Raw genomic sequence first — 14,823 nt, 5'->3', positions numbered from 1 at the left:
AGACCTACAGGACTCTCTGGTGAGACTCAGACCCACAGGACTCTCGGGTGAGACAGACCTACAGGACTCTCAGGTGAGACTCAGACCTACAGGACTCAGACCTACAGGACTCTCAGGAGAGACTCAGACCTACAGGACTCTCGGGTGAGACTCAGACCTACAGGACTCTCGGGTGAGACAGACCTACAGGACTCTCGGGTGAGACAGACCTACAGGACTCTCAGGTGAGACTCAGACCTACAGGACTCTCGGGTGAGACTCAGACCTACAGGACTCTCAGGTGAGACTCAGACCTACAGGACTCTCAGGTGAGACTCAGACCTACAGGACTCTCGGGTGAGACTCAGACCTACAGGACTCTCGGGTGAGACTCAGACCTACAGGACTCTCGGGTGAGACTCAGACTTACAGGACTCTCAGGTGAGACTCAGACCTACAGGACTCTCAGGTGAGACTCAGACCTACAGGACTCTCAGGTGAGACTCAGACCTACAGGACTCTCAGGTGAGACTCAGACCTACAGGACTCTCAGGTGAGACTCAGACCTACAGGACTCTCAGGTGAGACTCAGACCTACAGGACTCTCAGGTGAGACTCAGACCTACAGGACTCTCAGGTGAGACTCAGACCTACAGGACTCTCAGGTGAGACTCAGACCTACAGGACTCTCAGGTGAGACTCAGACCTACAGGACTCTCAGGTGAGACTCAGACCTACAGGACTCTCAGGTGAGACTCAGACCTACAGGACTCTCAGGTGAGACTCAGACCTACAGGACTCTCAGGTGAGACTCAGACCTACAGGACTCTCGGGTGAGACTCAGACCTACAGGACTCTCGGGTGAGACTCAGACCTACAGGACTCTCGGGTGAGACTCAGACCTACAGGACTCTCGGGTGAGACTCAGACCTACAGGACTCTCGGGTGAGACTCAGACCTACAGGACTCTCGGGTGAGACTCAGACCTACAGGACTCTCAGGTGAGACTCAGACCTACAGGACTCTCAGGTGAGACTCAGACCTACAGGACTCTCGGGTGAGACTCAGACCTACAGGACTCTCGGGTGAGACTCAGACCTACAGGACTCTCTGACTTACTTCACAGAACAACTGGTAGGGGAAACACTGAATAGATATGGGATGTTCAGCTGACAGGGTTACCTTCTCGGAGTGACAGATAGAGTTTATTTTACGGTTGCCCCCCTGTCTAATACTTTGTTTTTTAAGTCATTTTAAGTTTGAGGCTAAAGTGAACAACAACACACTACCACAACCTGTTTATGTTTATCTGTTTCCCCTCTCTCCCTTTCTCCTCCTCTCTCCCTTTCTCCTCCTCTCTCCCTTTCTCCTCCTCTCTCCCCCTCTCTCCCCCCTCGCTCCCTTTCTCCCCCTCTCTCCCCCTCTCCCCCCTCTCCCCCTCTCTCCCCCTCTCTCCCTCTCTCTCCCCCTCTCTCCCCCCTCTCTCCCTTTCTCCCCCTCTCTCCCCCTCTCTCCCTTTCTCCCCCTTCTCTCCCTTTCTCCTCCTCTCTCCCCCCTCTCTCCTCCTCTCCTCCTCTCTCCCTTTCTCCCCCTCTCTCCCTCCTCTCTCCCTTTCTCCCCCTCTGTCCCCCCTCTCTCCCTTTCTCCTCCTCTCTCCCCCCTCTCTCCTCCTCTCCTCCTCTCTCCCTTTCTCCCCCTCTCTCCCCACTCTCTCCCTTTCTCTCCCTTTCTCCCCCACTCTCCCTTTCTCCTCCTCTCTCCCCCTCTCTCCTCCTCTCCTCCTCTCTCCCCTCCCCCTCTCTCCTCCTCTCTCCCCTCCTCCTCTCTCCCCCCTCTCTCCTCCTCTCCTCCTCTCTCCCCTCCCCCTCTCTCCTCCTCTCTCCCCTCCTCCTCTCTCCCCTCCCCCTCTCCTCCTCTCTCCCCCCTCTCTCCCTTTCTCCTCCTTTCTCCCCTCTCCCTCTCCTCCTCTCTCCCCTCTCCCTCTCCTCCTCTCTCCACCCTCTCCTCCTCTCTCCCCTCCTCCTCTCCTCCTCTCTCTCCTCCCCCCCTCCTCCTCTCTCCCCTCCCCCTCTCCTCCCTCCCCCTCCCCCTCTCTCCTCCCCCCTCCCCCACCTCCCCTCTCTCCTCCCACCCCCTCTCCCTCTCTCCCCTCCCTCCCCCTCTCTCCTCATCTCTCCCCCCTCTCTCCCTCTCTCCTCCTCTCTCCCCTACCCCTCTCCTCCCTCCCCCTCTCTCCTCCTCTCTCTCTCTCTCCTCCCCTCCCCCCTCCAGGAGTTGTTGTCAGAGGAGACTCGTCAGAAGCTGAGCCTGTCAGGTCGTCTTCGCCAGACAGAGGAAGACAGGAACAACCTTCTCGAACAGCTGGAGGAAGAGACAGAGGCCAAGAGAGGAGTGGAGAGACAGGCCTCCAGCCTCAACATGCAGGTCAGTACAGAGACAGGCCTCCAGCCTCAACATGCAGGTCAGTAGAGAGAGACAGGCCTCCAGCCTCAACATGCAGGTCAGTAGAGAGACAGGCCTCCAGCCTCAACATGCAGGTCAGTAGATAGACAGGCCTCCAGCCTCAACATGCAGATCAGTAGAGAGACAGGCCTCCAGCCTCAACATGCAGGTCAGTAGAGAGAGACAGGCCTCCAGCCTCAACATGCAGGTCAGTAGAGAGAGACAGGCCTCCAGCCTCAACATGCAGGTCAGTGGAGAGACAGGCCTCCATCCTCAACATGTAGGTCAGTAGAGAGACAGGCCTCCAGCCTCAACATGCAGGTCAGTAGAGAGACAGGCCTCCAGCCTCAACATGCAGGTCAGAAGAGAGACAGGCCTCCAGCCTCAACATGCAGGTCAGTAGAGAGACAGGCCTCTAGCTTCAACATGCAGGTCAGTAGAGAGAGAGAGAGAGAGAGAGAGGTCAGTACTGTTACAGAAAGAGAATATAGAGTTTGACCTTTGACCCCCTCTCGTCAGCTGTCTGACTGTAAGAAGCATCTGGATGAGCAGCAGGGAACAGTGGAAGTCCTGGAGGAGGGGAAGAAACGTCTGCAGAGAGACCTGGAGGCTGCCAACTCACAGTACGACAATTACACATATAAGATAAATATACTGTATATAATAGTGATATATATTTAGAATAAAACATGTGTAGGATCTTAATTTGATCACTCAATTTGTTGCTGAGAATTTTCCTGCGCAGCAGGAATGAGCAGATGATCTTCGTGATTTAAATAAATTCACTGGAAAACCTGCACCAACACACGGTTATATTAACAGTATTGCACTTTTTGTGGGGGACTAGCTATTAGCAACATTATGGACTTTAAAACATTCAAATCCTGTTGCTGCAGGATTATTTTGCTGCGACATTACTGGTCAAATGAAGATCCTGCATCTGTATAGACATACTGTAAATAATATATATATAACTAACCGTATGTAACTATATGTTGCTCCTCCATGGTGTGTTTGTAGGTATGAGGAGAAGGTGTGTGCCTATGATAAACTGGAGAAGAACAGGATCAGACTACAGCAGGAACTGGAGGACATTCTGATGGACCTGGACAACCAGAGAACCTTGGTCTCCAACCTGGAAAAGAAACAGAGGAAGTTTGACCAGGTTAGTAGTCCGTTCAACTCAATTCAACTCCATTCAACTCAAATCGATTCAACACAGTTCAATTCAATCCAATTCAATTCAACTCATTTCAATTCATTTCAACTCAATTCAACTTAATTTATCCCCTCAGGGGCAGTTAAGAAAGGGAAGTCAGTAACAACAAGTATCATAATCAACACAACACCCTCCACACAACAGATATCATTTCTTAGCCTGGTTCCGTATCTGTTTGTGCTGTCTTGCCAACCTTTAACAGCTATTATCTTTGCCTCCACCTGTGAAAATCTGTTATTTTCTCATCTCCTCTCTCTCCCCTCTCCTCTCCCTCCCTCCCTCCCTCCCTCCCTCCCTCCCTCCCTCCCTCCTTCCCTCCCTCCCTCCCTCCCTCCCTCCCTCCCTCCCTCCCTCCCTCCCTCCCTCCTCTCCTCCACCTCTCCTCCCTCCCTCCCACCTCCCTCCCTCCCTCCTCTCCTCTCCTCCTCCACCTCTCCTCCACCTCTCCTCCCCTCTCCCTCCCTCCCTCCCTCCCTCCTCTCCTCCCACCTCCCTCCCTCCCTCCCACCTCTCCTCCCCTCTTCCTCCCTCCCTCCCACCCCTCCACCCCTCTCTCAGATGCTAGCAGAGGAGCGTTCCATCTCCGGTAAGTATGCTGAGGAGCGTGACCGAGCGGAGGCGGAGGCCAGAGAGAAGGAGACGCGGGCGCTGGCTCTGGGTAGGGCCTTGGAGGAGATGCAGGGCTCCCTGGAGGAGCAAGAGAGAAGCAACAAGGCCCTCAGGGCAGAGATGGAGGACCTGGTCAGCTCCAAGGACGATGTCGGGAAGAACGTGAGTGTGTTTGTATCTCTCTCGCTCTCTTCATCTTTCACTCTCTCCCTTTCTCTCCCTCTCTTTCTCTCCCTCTCTTTTTCTCTCCCTTTCACTATCTCCCTTTCTCTCCCTCTCTTTCACTCTCTCCCTTTCTCTCCCTCTCTTTCTCTCCCTCTCTTTCTCTTTCTCTCCCTCTCTCTCCATCAAGCTCTCTCTTTCTTTCTCTCTCTCTCGTGCCCCTGTTGTCAGGTTCATTGTGACTGATTGTGTTGTGGGTTGGCCAGGTCCATGAGTTGGAGAAGACGAAGCGAGGTCTGGAGGCGGTGCTGGATGAGATGCGGACCCAGATGGAGGAGCTGGAGGACGAGCTACAGGTCGCGGAGGATGCTAAGCTACGTCTGGAGGTCAACACGCAGGCCATGAAGACACAGCATGACAGAGACCTGCAGGGACGAGACGAACAGGGGGAGGAGAGGAGGAAACAACTACTGAAACAGGTAGGAGACGGGGAGGGGACGAGGAGACAGGGGGAGGGGAGGAGGAGACAACTACTGAAACAGGTAGGAGACGGGGAGGGGACGAGGAGACAGGGGGAGGGGAGGAGGAAACAACTACTGAAACAGGTAGGAGACGTGGAGGGGACGAGGAGACAGGGGGAGGGGAGGAGGAAACAACTACTGAAACAGGTAGGAGACGGGGAGGGGACGAGGAGACAGGGGGAGGAGAGGAGGAGACAGCTACTGAAACAAGTAGGAGACGGGGGGAGAGGAGAAGACAGGGGAGGGGAGGAGGAGACTGGGGAGAATGAGACAGGGAGGGAGGAGACGGGAGGGGTGGAGGAGACGGGAGGAGAGGAGGAGACAGGGGAGGAGGAGACGGGAGGGGAGGAGGAGACAGGGGAGGGGAGGAGGAGACAGGGGAGGGGAGGAGGAGACAGGGGAGAATGAGACAGGGAAGGAGGAGATGGGAGGAGAGGAGGAGAAAGGGGGAGGAGAGGAGGAGACAGAAGGAGGAGAGGTAGAAACAACTATGGAAACAGGTAGGACCAGGGGAAGGAGGAGGACAGGGGGTGTCTAATCTCCCTCATTCTATCCCGGGGCGTGAGCTGGAAGAGGAGCGGAGGCAGCATGTGGGGGTGACAGCCCTCTAACCTCTCTGCCTCTTCCTCCCTCCTCTCCCCCTCCTCCCTCCCTCCCTCCCTCCTTCCCCTCCTCTCTCCCCTCTCCCTTCCCTCCCCTCCCTTCCTCTCCTCCAGGTGTGTGAACTGGAGGAGGAGAGGAAGCAGTGTGTGGGGGCGACAGCCGTCTAACCGCTCTCTCTTTCTCCTCCTCTCTCTCTTTCTCCTCCTCCTCCCTCCCTCCTCTCTCCCTCCCTCCCTCCTCTCTCCCTTCCCTCCCCTCCCTTCCTCTCCTCCAGGTGTGTGAACTGCAGGAGGAGAGGAAGCAGTGTGTGGGGGCGACAGCCGTCTAACCGCTCTCTCTCTCTCTCCCTCCTCCCTCCCTCTCCTCCAGGTGCGTGAGCTGGAGGGTGAGCTGGAGGAGGAGAGGAGACAGCGTGCGGGGGCGACAGCGGGGAGGAAGAAGCTGGAAGGAGAGGTGAATGATCTGGAGGACCAGGTGGAAGCCACCAGTAAGGGGCGTGATGAGGCCGTCAAACAGCTGCGCAAGATACAGGTCAGTCACACACCACAGAGGAACAACACTGAGATCCTGGATGTAGGGGGAAGTTGTCTGTAGACTCTGATCCTGGGTGTAGGGGGAAGTTGTCTGTAGACTCTGATCCTGGATGTAGGGGGAAGTTGTCTGTAGACTCTGATCCTAGATGTAGGGGGAAGTTGTCTGTAGACTCTGATCCTGGCTGTAGGGGGAAGTTGTCTGTAGACTCTGGTCCTGGATGTAGGGGGAAGTTGTCTGTAGACTCTGGTCCTGGATGTAGGGGGAAGTTGTCTGTAGACTCTGATCCTGGGTGTAGGGGGACGTTGTCTGTAGACTCTGATCCTGGATGTAGGGGGAAGTTGTCTGTAGACTCTGATCCTGGGTGTAGGGGGAAGTTGTCTGTAGACTCTGATCCTGGGTGTAGGGGGAAGTTGTCTGTAGACTCTGATCCTGGCTGTAGGGGGAAGTTGTCTGTAGACTCTGATCCTGGCTGTAGGGGGAAGTTGTCTGTAGACTCTGATCCTGGATGTAGGGGGAAGTTGTCTGTAGACTCTGATCCTGGCTGTAAGGGGAAGTTGTCTGTAGAGTCTAATCCTGGATGTAGGGGGAAGTTGTCTGTAGACTCTGATCCTGGATGTAGCAGGAAGTTGTCTGTAGACTCTGATCCTGGCTGTAGGGGGAAGTTGTCTGTAGACTCTGATCCTGGATGTAGGGGGAAGTTGTCTGTGGACTCTGATCCTGGATGTAGGGGGAAGTTGTCTGTGGACTCTGATCCTGGATGTAGGGGGAAGTTGTCTGTAGACTGATCCTGGATGTAGGGGGGAGTTGTCTGTAGAGTCTGATCCTGGATGTAGGGGGAAGTTGTCTGTAGACTCTGATCCTGGATGTAGGGGGAAGTTGTCTGTGGACTCTGATCCTGGATGTAGGGGGAAGTTGTCTGTAGACTCTGATCCTGGGTGTAGGGGGAAGTTGTCTGTAGACTGATCCTGGATGTAGGGGAAGTTGTCTGTAGACTGATCCTGGATGTAGGGGAAGTTATCTGTAGACTCTGATCCTGGATGTAGGGGGAAGTTGTCTGTAGACTCTGATCCTGGGTGTAGGGGGAAGTTGTCTATAGACTCTGATCCTGGATGTAGGGGGAAGTTGTCTGTAGACTCTGATCCTGGATGTAGGGGGAAGTTGTCTGTAGACTGATCCTGGCTGTAGGGGAGAGTTATCTGTAGACTGATCCTGGCTGTAGGGGGAAGTTGTCTGTAGACTCTGATCCTGGATGTAGGGGGAAGTTGTCTGTAGACTCTGATCCTGGCTGTAGGGGGAAGTTGTCTGTGGACTCTGATCCTGGATGTAGGGGGGAGTTGTCTGTAGAGTCTGATCCTGGATGTAGGGGGAAGTTGTCTGTAGACTCTGATCCTGGGTGTAGGGGGAAGTTGTCTGTAGACTCTGATCCTGGATGTAGGGGAAGTTGTCTGTAGACTGATCCTGGATGTAGGGGAAGTTATCTGTAGACTCTGATCCTGGATGTAGGGGGAAGTTGTCTGTAGACTCTGATCCTGCGTGTAGGGGGAAGTTGTCTATAGTCTCTGATCCTGGATGTAGGGGGAAGTTGTCTGTAGACTCTGATCCTGGATGTAGGGGGAAGTTGTCTGTAGACTGATCCTGGCTGTAGGGGAGAGTTATCTGTAGACTGATCCTGGCTGTAGGGGGAAGTTGTCTGTAGACTCTGGTCCTGGCTGTAGGGGGAAGTTGTCTGTAGACTCTGATCCTGGCTGTATGGGGAAGTTGTCTGTAGACTCTGATCCTGGCTGTAGGGGGAAGTTGTCCCTAGACGGTGTAGACTCTGATCCTGGGTCCGTTTAGCATTTCTCCACTAATGACTTCCATTTCCTCCCTCTCCGGCTTCTATTCCTTCTCCTCTCCTTCCCCTCTCCTCCTCCCGCTCCTCCTCCTCCCCGCTCCTCCTCTTCTCTCCTCTCCTCCTCCCCCTCCTCAGGCCCAGATGAAGGAGATCCAGAGGGAGGTGGAGGATTCCCGTGCAGCCCAGAAGGAGGTACTGTCCTCAGCCAGGGAGTCCGAGAGGAGAGCCAAGACCCTGGAGGCCAGCTTCATGCAGCTACAGGAGGTACAGTCTTCCCTCCCTCCCCCCTCTCTCCCTCCCCCCTCTTTCCCTCTGTCTCTCCCCCCCTCTCTCCGTCTGTCTCTCCCTCCCCCTCCCTGTCTGTCTCCCCCCTCTTTCTCCCCCCCCCCCCCCCCCCCTCTTACCCCCCCTCTCCCTCTGTCTCTCTCTTTGTCCTCCCATGTTAACATGGGAGAATCTTGCCTTGTGATACACACATCACTAGAAACTTCACTCTGTCTCTCTCCTGTTCTTGTCTCCTAACATGCCCCCCCTCTCTCCTCCTCCATCTCTTCACTCTTTCTCCCCCTGTAGGACTTGGCTGCAGCAGAGAGGGCTCGTAAGCAGGCCGAGACAGAGAGAGATGAGATGTCTGAGGATCTGGCCAGCAACTCTGGGAAGTGAGTGTGTAGGCTACTTTTAAAAGGTCCCCTAGACTGTGTCCCAAATGCCACCCTATAGGCCATTGGTCCGTGGTCTAAAGTAGTGCACTATAAAGGGAATAGGATGTAATATGGGACACAGGCCAAACCTAACCCTTAACCCAAACCTAACCCTTAACCCAAACCTAACCCTTAACCCAAACCTAACCCTTAACCCAAACCTAACCCTTAACCCAAACCTAACCCTACCCTAAAACTAACCTAACCCTTAACCCAAACCTAACCCTACCCTAAAACTAACCTAACCCTTAACCCAAACCTAACCCTACCCTAAAACTAACCTTAACCCTTAACCCAAACCTAACCCTACCCTAAAACTAACCTAACCCTTAACCCAAACCTAACCCTTAACCCAAACCTAACCCTTAACCCAAACCTAACCCTACCCTAAAACTAACCTAACCCTTAACCCAAACCTAACCCAAACCTAACCATACCCTAAAACTAACCTAACCCTTAACCCAAATCTAACCCTATCCTAAAACTAACATAACCCTTAACCCAAATCTAACCCTACCCTAAAACTAACCTAACCCTTAACCCAAAACTAACCCTACCCTAAAACTAACCTTAACCCTTAACCCAAACCTAACCATACCCTAAAACTAATCTTAACCCTTAACCCAAACCTAACCCTACCCTAAAACTAACCTTAACCCTTAACCCAAACCTAACCATACCCTAAAACAAATCTTAACCCTTAACCCAAACCTAACCCTTAACCCAAACCTAACCCTTAACCCAAACCTAACCCTACCCTAAAACTAACCTAACCCTTAACCCAAACCTAACCCTACCCTAAAACTAACCTAACCCTTAACCCAAACCTAACCCTACCCTAAAACTAACCTAACCCTTAACCCAAACCTAACCCTACCCTAAAACTAACCTAACCCTTAACCCAAAACTAACCCTACCCTAAAACTAACCTTAACCCTTAACCCAAACCTAACCCTACCCTAAAACTAACCTTAACCCTTAACCCAAACCTAACCATACCCTAAAACTAACCTAACCCTTAACCCAAACCTAACCCAAACCTAACCATACCCTAAAACTAACCTTAACCCTTAAACCTTAACCCAAACCATACCCTAAAACTAACCTTAACCCTTAAACCTAACCCTTAACCCAAACTTAACCCTTAAACCTAACCCTTAACCCAAACCTAACCATACCCTAAAACTAACCTTAACCCTTAACCCAAACCTAACCATACCCTAAAACTAACCTTAACCCTTAACCCAAACTTAACCATACCCTAAAACTAACCTTAACCCTTATGCCTAACCCTTAACCCAAACTAAACCATCCCCTAAAACTAACCTTAACCCTAACCCAAACTTAACCCTTAAACCTAACCCTTAACCCAAACTTAACCCTACCCTAAAACTAACCATAACCCTTATCCCTACCCTAAAACTAACCATAACCCTTATCCCAAACTTAACCCTACCCTAAAACTAACCTTAACCCTTAAGCCAAACTTAACCCTTAAACCTAACCTTAACCCTTAACCCAAACTTAACCCTTAAACCTAACCCTTAACCCAAACTTAAGCCTTAAACCTAAAATTAACCTTAACCCTTATGCCTAAACTTAACCCTTAACCCAAACTTAACCATACCCTAAAACTAACCTTAACCCTTATGCCTAAACTTAACCATACTCTAAAACTAACCTAACCCTTAACCCAAACTTAACCCTACCCTAAAACTAACCTTAACCCTTATGCCTAAACTTAACTCTTAACCAAAACTTAACCCTTAAACCTAAACCTAAACTTAACCCTTGACCCAAGCTTAACCCTTAAACCTAACCCTTAACCCAACTTAACCCTTAACCCTAACCCTTAACCCAAACTTAACCCTTAAACATGAACCTAACCCTTAACCCAAACTTAACCCTTAAACCTAACCCTTAACCCTTAAACCTTTAAACCAAACTTAACCCTTAAACCTACACCTAACCCTTAACTCAAACTTAACCCTTAAACCTAACCCTTAACCCAAACTTAACCCTTAAACCTAAACCTAACCCTTAACCCAAACTTAACCATACCCTAAAACTAACCGTAACCCTAATGCCTAGACCTAACCCTTAACCCAAACTTAACCCTTAAACCTAACCCTTAACCAAAAACTTAACCCTTAAACTTAACCCTTAACCCAAACTTAAGCCTTAAACCTAAACTTAACCCTTAACCCAAACTTAACACTTAAACCTAAACCTAAGCCTTACCTTTAACTCATTAGTTTCTCCCATTCAATTCAGTGCAGACTATTGACATTTATACTGTAAGTCTCTGCTCATCAGCTCCTCCTCCTCTTCCTCTCCTCCTCCTATCCTCCCTCCTCCTCCTCTTACCCTCCTCCTCTCAGATCTATGATGTCTGATGAGAAGCGTCGTCTGGAGGCTAAGATCAGCCAGCTAGAGGAAGAGCTGGAGGAGGAGCAGGCCAACATGGAGAACCTCCACGACCGCCTCCGGAAGACACAGCAACAGGTAGGAGAGGAGGGGAGTTTACACTAGGTAGTGTGTAGGTGGGAGGGGAGTGTGCTTTAGGTAGGGTTTACGGGGATGGGAGTATGCACTAGGTAGTGTGAAGGGAGGAGGAGCAGACCAAGAGACTTCCCTACCTCTTCCCTTTACTGTCTCCCTACCTCTTCCATTTACTGTCTCCCTACCTCTTCCCTTTACTGTCTCCCGACCTCTTCCCCTTACTGTCTCCCGACCTCTTCCCTTTACTGTCTCCCGACCTCTTCCCTTTACTGTCTCCCGACCTCTTCCCTTTACTGTCTCCCGACCTCTTCCCTTTACTGTCTCCCGACCTCTTCCCTTTACTGTCTCCCGACCTCTTCCCTTTACTGTCTCCCGACCTCTTCCCTTTACTGTCTCCCGACCTCTTCCCTTTACTGTCTCCCGACCTCTTCCCTTTACTGTCTCCCTACCTCTTCCCTTTACTGTCTCCCTACCTCTTCCCTTTACTGTCTCCCGACCTCTTCCCTTTACTGTCTCCCTACCCCTTCCCTTTACTGTCTCCCTACCTCTTCCCTTTACTGTCTCCCTACCTCTTCCCTTTACTGTCTCCATACCTCTTCCCTTTACTGTCTCCCTTTACTGTCTCCCTACCTCTTCCCTTTACTGTCTCCCTTTACTGTCTCCATACCTCTTCCCTTTACTGTCTCCCGACCTCTTCCCTTTACTGTCTCCCTTTACTGTCTCCCTACCTCTTCCCTTTACTGTCTCCCTACCTCTTCCCTTTACTGTCTCCCTACCTCTTCCCTTTACTGCCTCCCGACCTCTTCCCTTTACTGTCTCCCTACCTCTTCCCTTTACTGTCTCCCTACCTCTTCCCTTTACTGTCTTCCGACCTCTTCCCTTTACTGTCTCCCTACCTCTTCCCTTTACTGTCTCCCTACCTCTTCCCTTTACTGTCTTCCGACCTCTTCCCTTTACTGTCTCCGTACCTCTTCCCTTTACTGTCTTCCGACCTCTTCCCTTTACTGTCTCCATACCTCTTCCCTTTACTGCCTCCCGACCTCTTCCCTTTACTGTCTCCCTACCTCTTCCCTTTACTGTCTTCCGACCTCTTCCCTTTACTGTCTCCCTACCTCTTCCCTTTACTGTCTCCCTACCTCTTCACCTTACTGTCTCCCTACCTCTTCCCTTTACTGTCTCCCTACCTCCTCTTCCCTTTACTGTCTCCATACCTCTTCCCCTTACTGTCTCTATACCTCTTCCCTTTACTGTCAGACCAGAGGGCATCTTTTATCTCTTCCTCCTGGTCCTAACCTCTTCCTCCCATTACCCCCTCTCTAAAGTGATGACGTGTGCGTCTCTCTATCCCTTCCCCATAGGTGGACCAGTTGAGCAGTGAGCTGCAGGCTGAGCGTAGTTCCTCCCAGAGCAGTGAGGGCGCCAGACAGCAGCTCGAGAGGCAGAACAAGGATCTGAAGGTCAAGCTACAGGAGATGGAGGGTCAGGGGAGGTCAAAGTTCAAATCCTCCATCGCCGCCCTGGAGGCCAAACTACACCAGCTGGAGGAGCAGCTGGAGCTGGAGAACAGGTAAGGACAGGAGAGGGGGAGGAGAGGAGGGAGAGGGCTGGAGAACAGGAGAGGGGGAGGCGAGGAGAGGAGAGGAGGAGACAGGAACAGCTCTGGCTGGAGAACAGGTAGGGGGGCAGGAAAGGATGATGGGAAATGTAGTTCTTACTCACATGGTCATGATGAACTACATAAAGAACTTGATCTCAATGCAAAAGGCAAGGTAGGTAAATATACACTGGACAGTTTATTAGGTACACCACGGCAAGACTCGTGCAATCCAACAGACGGGACACAAACAGACAAATAACGGCATCTCACGAATGCACATCTCATCGATCTCTGTCACGGATGGGCTGTTGCAGCAGACGACCGCACCGGGTTCCCCTCCCATCAGCTACAAACAGGAAGAAGCGGCTCCAGTGGACACGTGATCCACTACAATAGAGAAGTGGGAAAACATTGCCTGGAAAATGACAGCGAGTTCAGTTTACTGGGTCAGTCCCCAGACCAGTCCCCAGGTCAGTCCCCAGATCAGTCCCCAGACCAGTCCCCAGGTCAGTCCCCAGGTCAGACCCCAGGTCAGTCCCCAGGTCAGTCCCCAGGTCAGTCCCCAGATCAGTCCCCAGGTCAGTCCCCAGACCAGTCCCCAGGTCAGTCCCCAGACCAGTCCCCAGATCAGTCCCCAGGTCAGTCCCCAGATCAGTCCCCAGATCAGTCCCCAGGTCAGTCCCCAGATCAGTCCCCAGATCAGTCCCCAGGTCAGTCCCCAGATCAGTCCCCAGGTCAGTCCCCAGACCTCAACCCAATAGAATATCTTTGCGATGAGATGGAACTGACTGTTCCCAGTATGAGTTTACCGCCGTCCAATCTGCAGAAACGTTTTTCGACACCTTGTAGAATGCCCCGGAGAATTCAAGCTGTTCTGGAGGCAAAGGAAGGTCCGACCCTGTACTAGATGGGTGTACCTAATAAACTGAAGGTGTACCTAATAAACTGAAGGTGTACCTAATAAACTGATGACTGTACCTAATAAACTGGACCTGGTACTAGATGAGTGTACCTAATAAACTGTCCGGGTACTAGATGGGTGTACCTAATAAACTGAAGGTGTACCTAATAAACTGATGACTGTACCTAATAAACTTGACCTGGTACTAGAGGTCATCTGGCTCCAGGTCATCTACAAGTCCATGCTAGGTAAAGCTCCGCCTTATCTCAGTTCACTGGTCACGATGGCAACACCCATCCGTAGCACGCGCTCCAGCAGGTGTATCTCACTGATCATCCCTAAAGCCAACACCTCATTTGGCCGCCTTTCGTTCCAGTTCTCTGCTGCCTGTGACTGGAACGAATTGCAAAAATCGCTGAAGTTGGAGACTTTTATCTCCCTCACCAACTTCAAACATCTGCTATCTGAGCAGCTAACCGATCGCTGCAGCTGTACATAGTCTATTGGTAAATAGCCCACCCATTTTCACCTACCTCATCCCCATACTGTTTTTATTTATTTATTTTTCTGCTCTTTTGCACACCAATATCTCTACCTGTACATAACCATCTGATCATTTATCACTCCAGTGTTAATCTGCATAATTGTAATTATTTGCCTACCTTCTCATGCCTTTTGCACACAATGTATATATAGACTCCCCTTTTTTCTACTGTGTTATTGACTTGTTTATTGTTTACTCCATGTGTTGTCTGTTCACACTGCTATGCTTTATCTTGGCCAGGTCGCAGTTGCAAATGAGAACTTGTTCTCAACTAGCCTACCTGGTTAAATAAAGGTGTTCTCAACTAGCCTACCTGGTTAAATAAAGGTGTTCTCAACTAGCCTACCTGGTTAAATAAAGGTGTTCTCAACTAGCCTACCTGGTTAAATAAAGGTGTTCTCAACTAGCCTACCTGGTTACATAAAGGTGTTCTCAACTAGCCTACCTGGTTAAATAAAGGTGTTCTCAACTAGCCTACCTGGTTAAATAAAGGTGTTCTCAACTAGCCTACCTGGTTAAATAAAGGTGTTCTCAACTAGCCCACCTGGTTAAATAAAGGTGTTCTCAACTAGCCTACCTGGTTAAATAAAGGTGTTCTCAACTAGCCTACCTGGTTAAATAAAGGTGTTCTCAACTGGCCTACCTGGTTAAATAAAGGTGTTCTCAACTGGCCTA

The 14,823-nt window shown here is 51.1% G+C and overlaps 1 protein-coding gene across 1 annotated transcript in view; it reads left to right on the top strand.

The window, feature by feature from the left end:
- The window catches only part of LOC139422601 (myosin heavy chain, embryonic smooth muscle isoform-like), a 27,821-nt gene that overhangs the window by 6,103 nt on the left and 6,895 nt on the right, over positions 1–14,823 (top strand). The window contains exons 2-12 of the mRNA XM_071173747.1: positions 3–73; positions 2,251–2,403; positions 2,941–3,044; positions 3,442–3,586; positions 4,199–4,411; positions 4,678–4,890; positions 5,905–6,066; positions 8,039–8,167; positions 8,477–8,562; positions 10,986–11,109; positions 12,465–12,673. Of these exons, the coding sequence (XP_071029848.1) occupies positions 3–73; positions 2,251–2,403; positions 2,941–3,044; positions 3,442–3,586; positions 4,199–4,411; positions 4,678–4,890; positions 5,905–6,066; positions 8,039–8,167; positions 8,477–8,562; positions 10,986–11,109; positions 12,465–12,673 (1,609 nt within the window). The remainder of the gene's footprint in view (positions 1–2; positions 74–2,250; positions 2,404–2,940; positions 3,045–3,441; positions 3,587–4,198; positions 4,412–4,677; positions 4,891–5,904; positions 6,067–8,038; positions 8,168–8,476; positions 8,563–10,985; positions 11,110–12,464; positions 12,674–14,823) is intronic.

This window comes from Oncorhynchus clarkii, chromosome 12 (genome assembly GCF_045791955.1).
Source record: "Oncorhynchus clarkii lewisi isolate Uvic-CL-2024 chromosome 12, UVic_Ocla_1.0, whole genome shotgun sequence".
In the NCBI taxonomy this organism is placed as follows: Eukaryota; Metazoa; Chordata; class Actinopteri; order Salmoniformes; family Salmonidae; genus Oncorhynchus; species Oncorhynchus clarkii.
The sequence above is the reverse complement of the archived record's forward strand: the minus strand, read 5'-3'. Positions and strand labels throughout refer to the sequence as shown.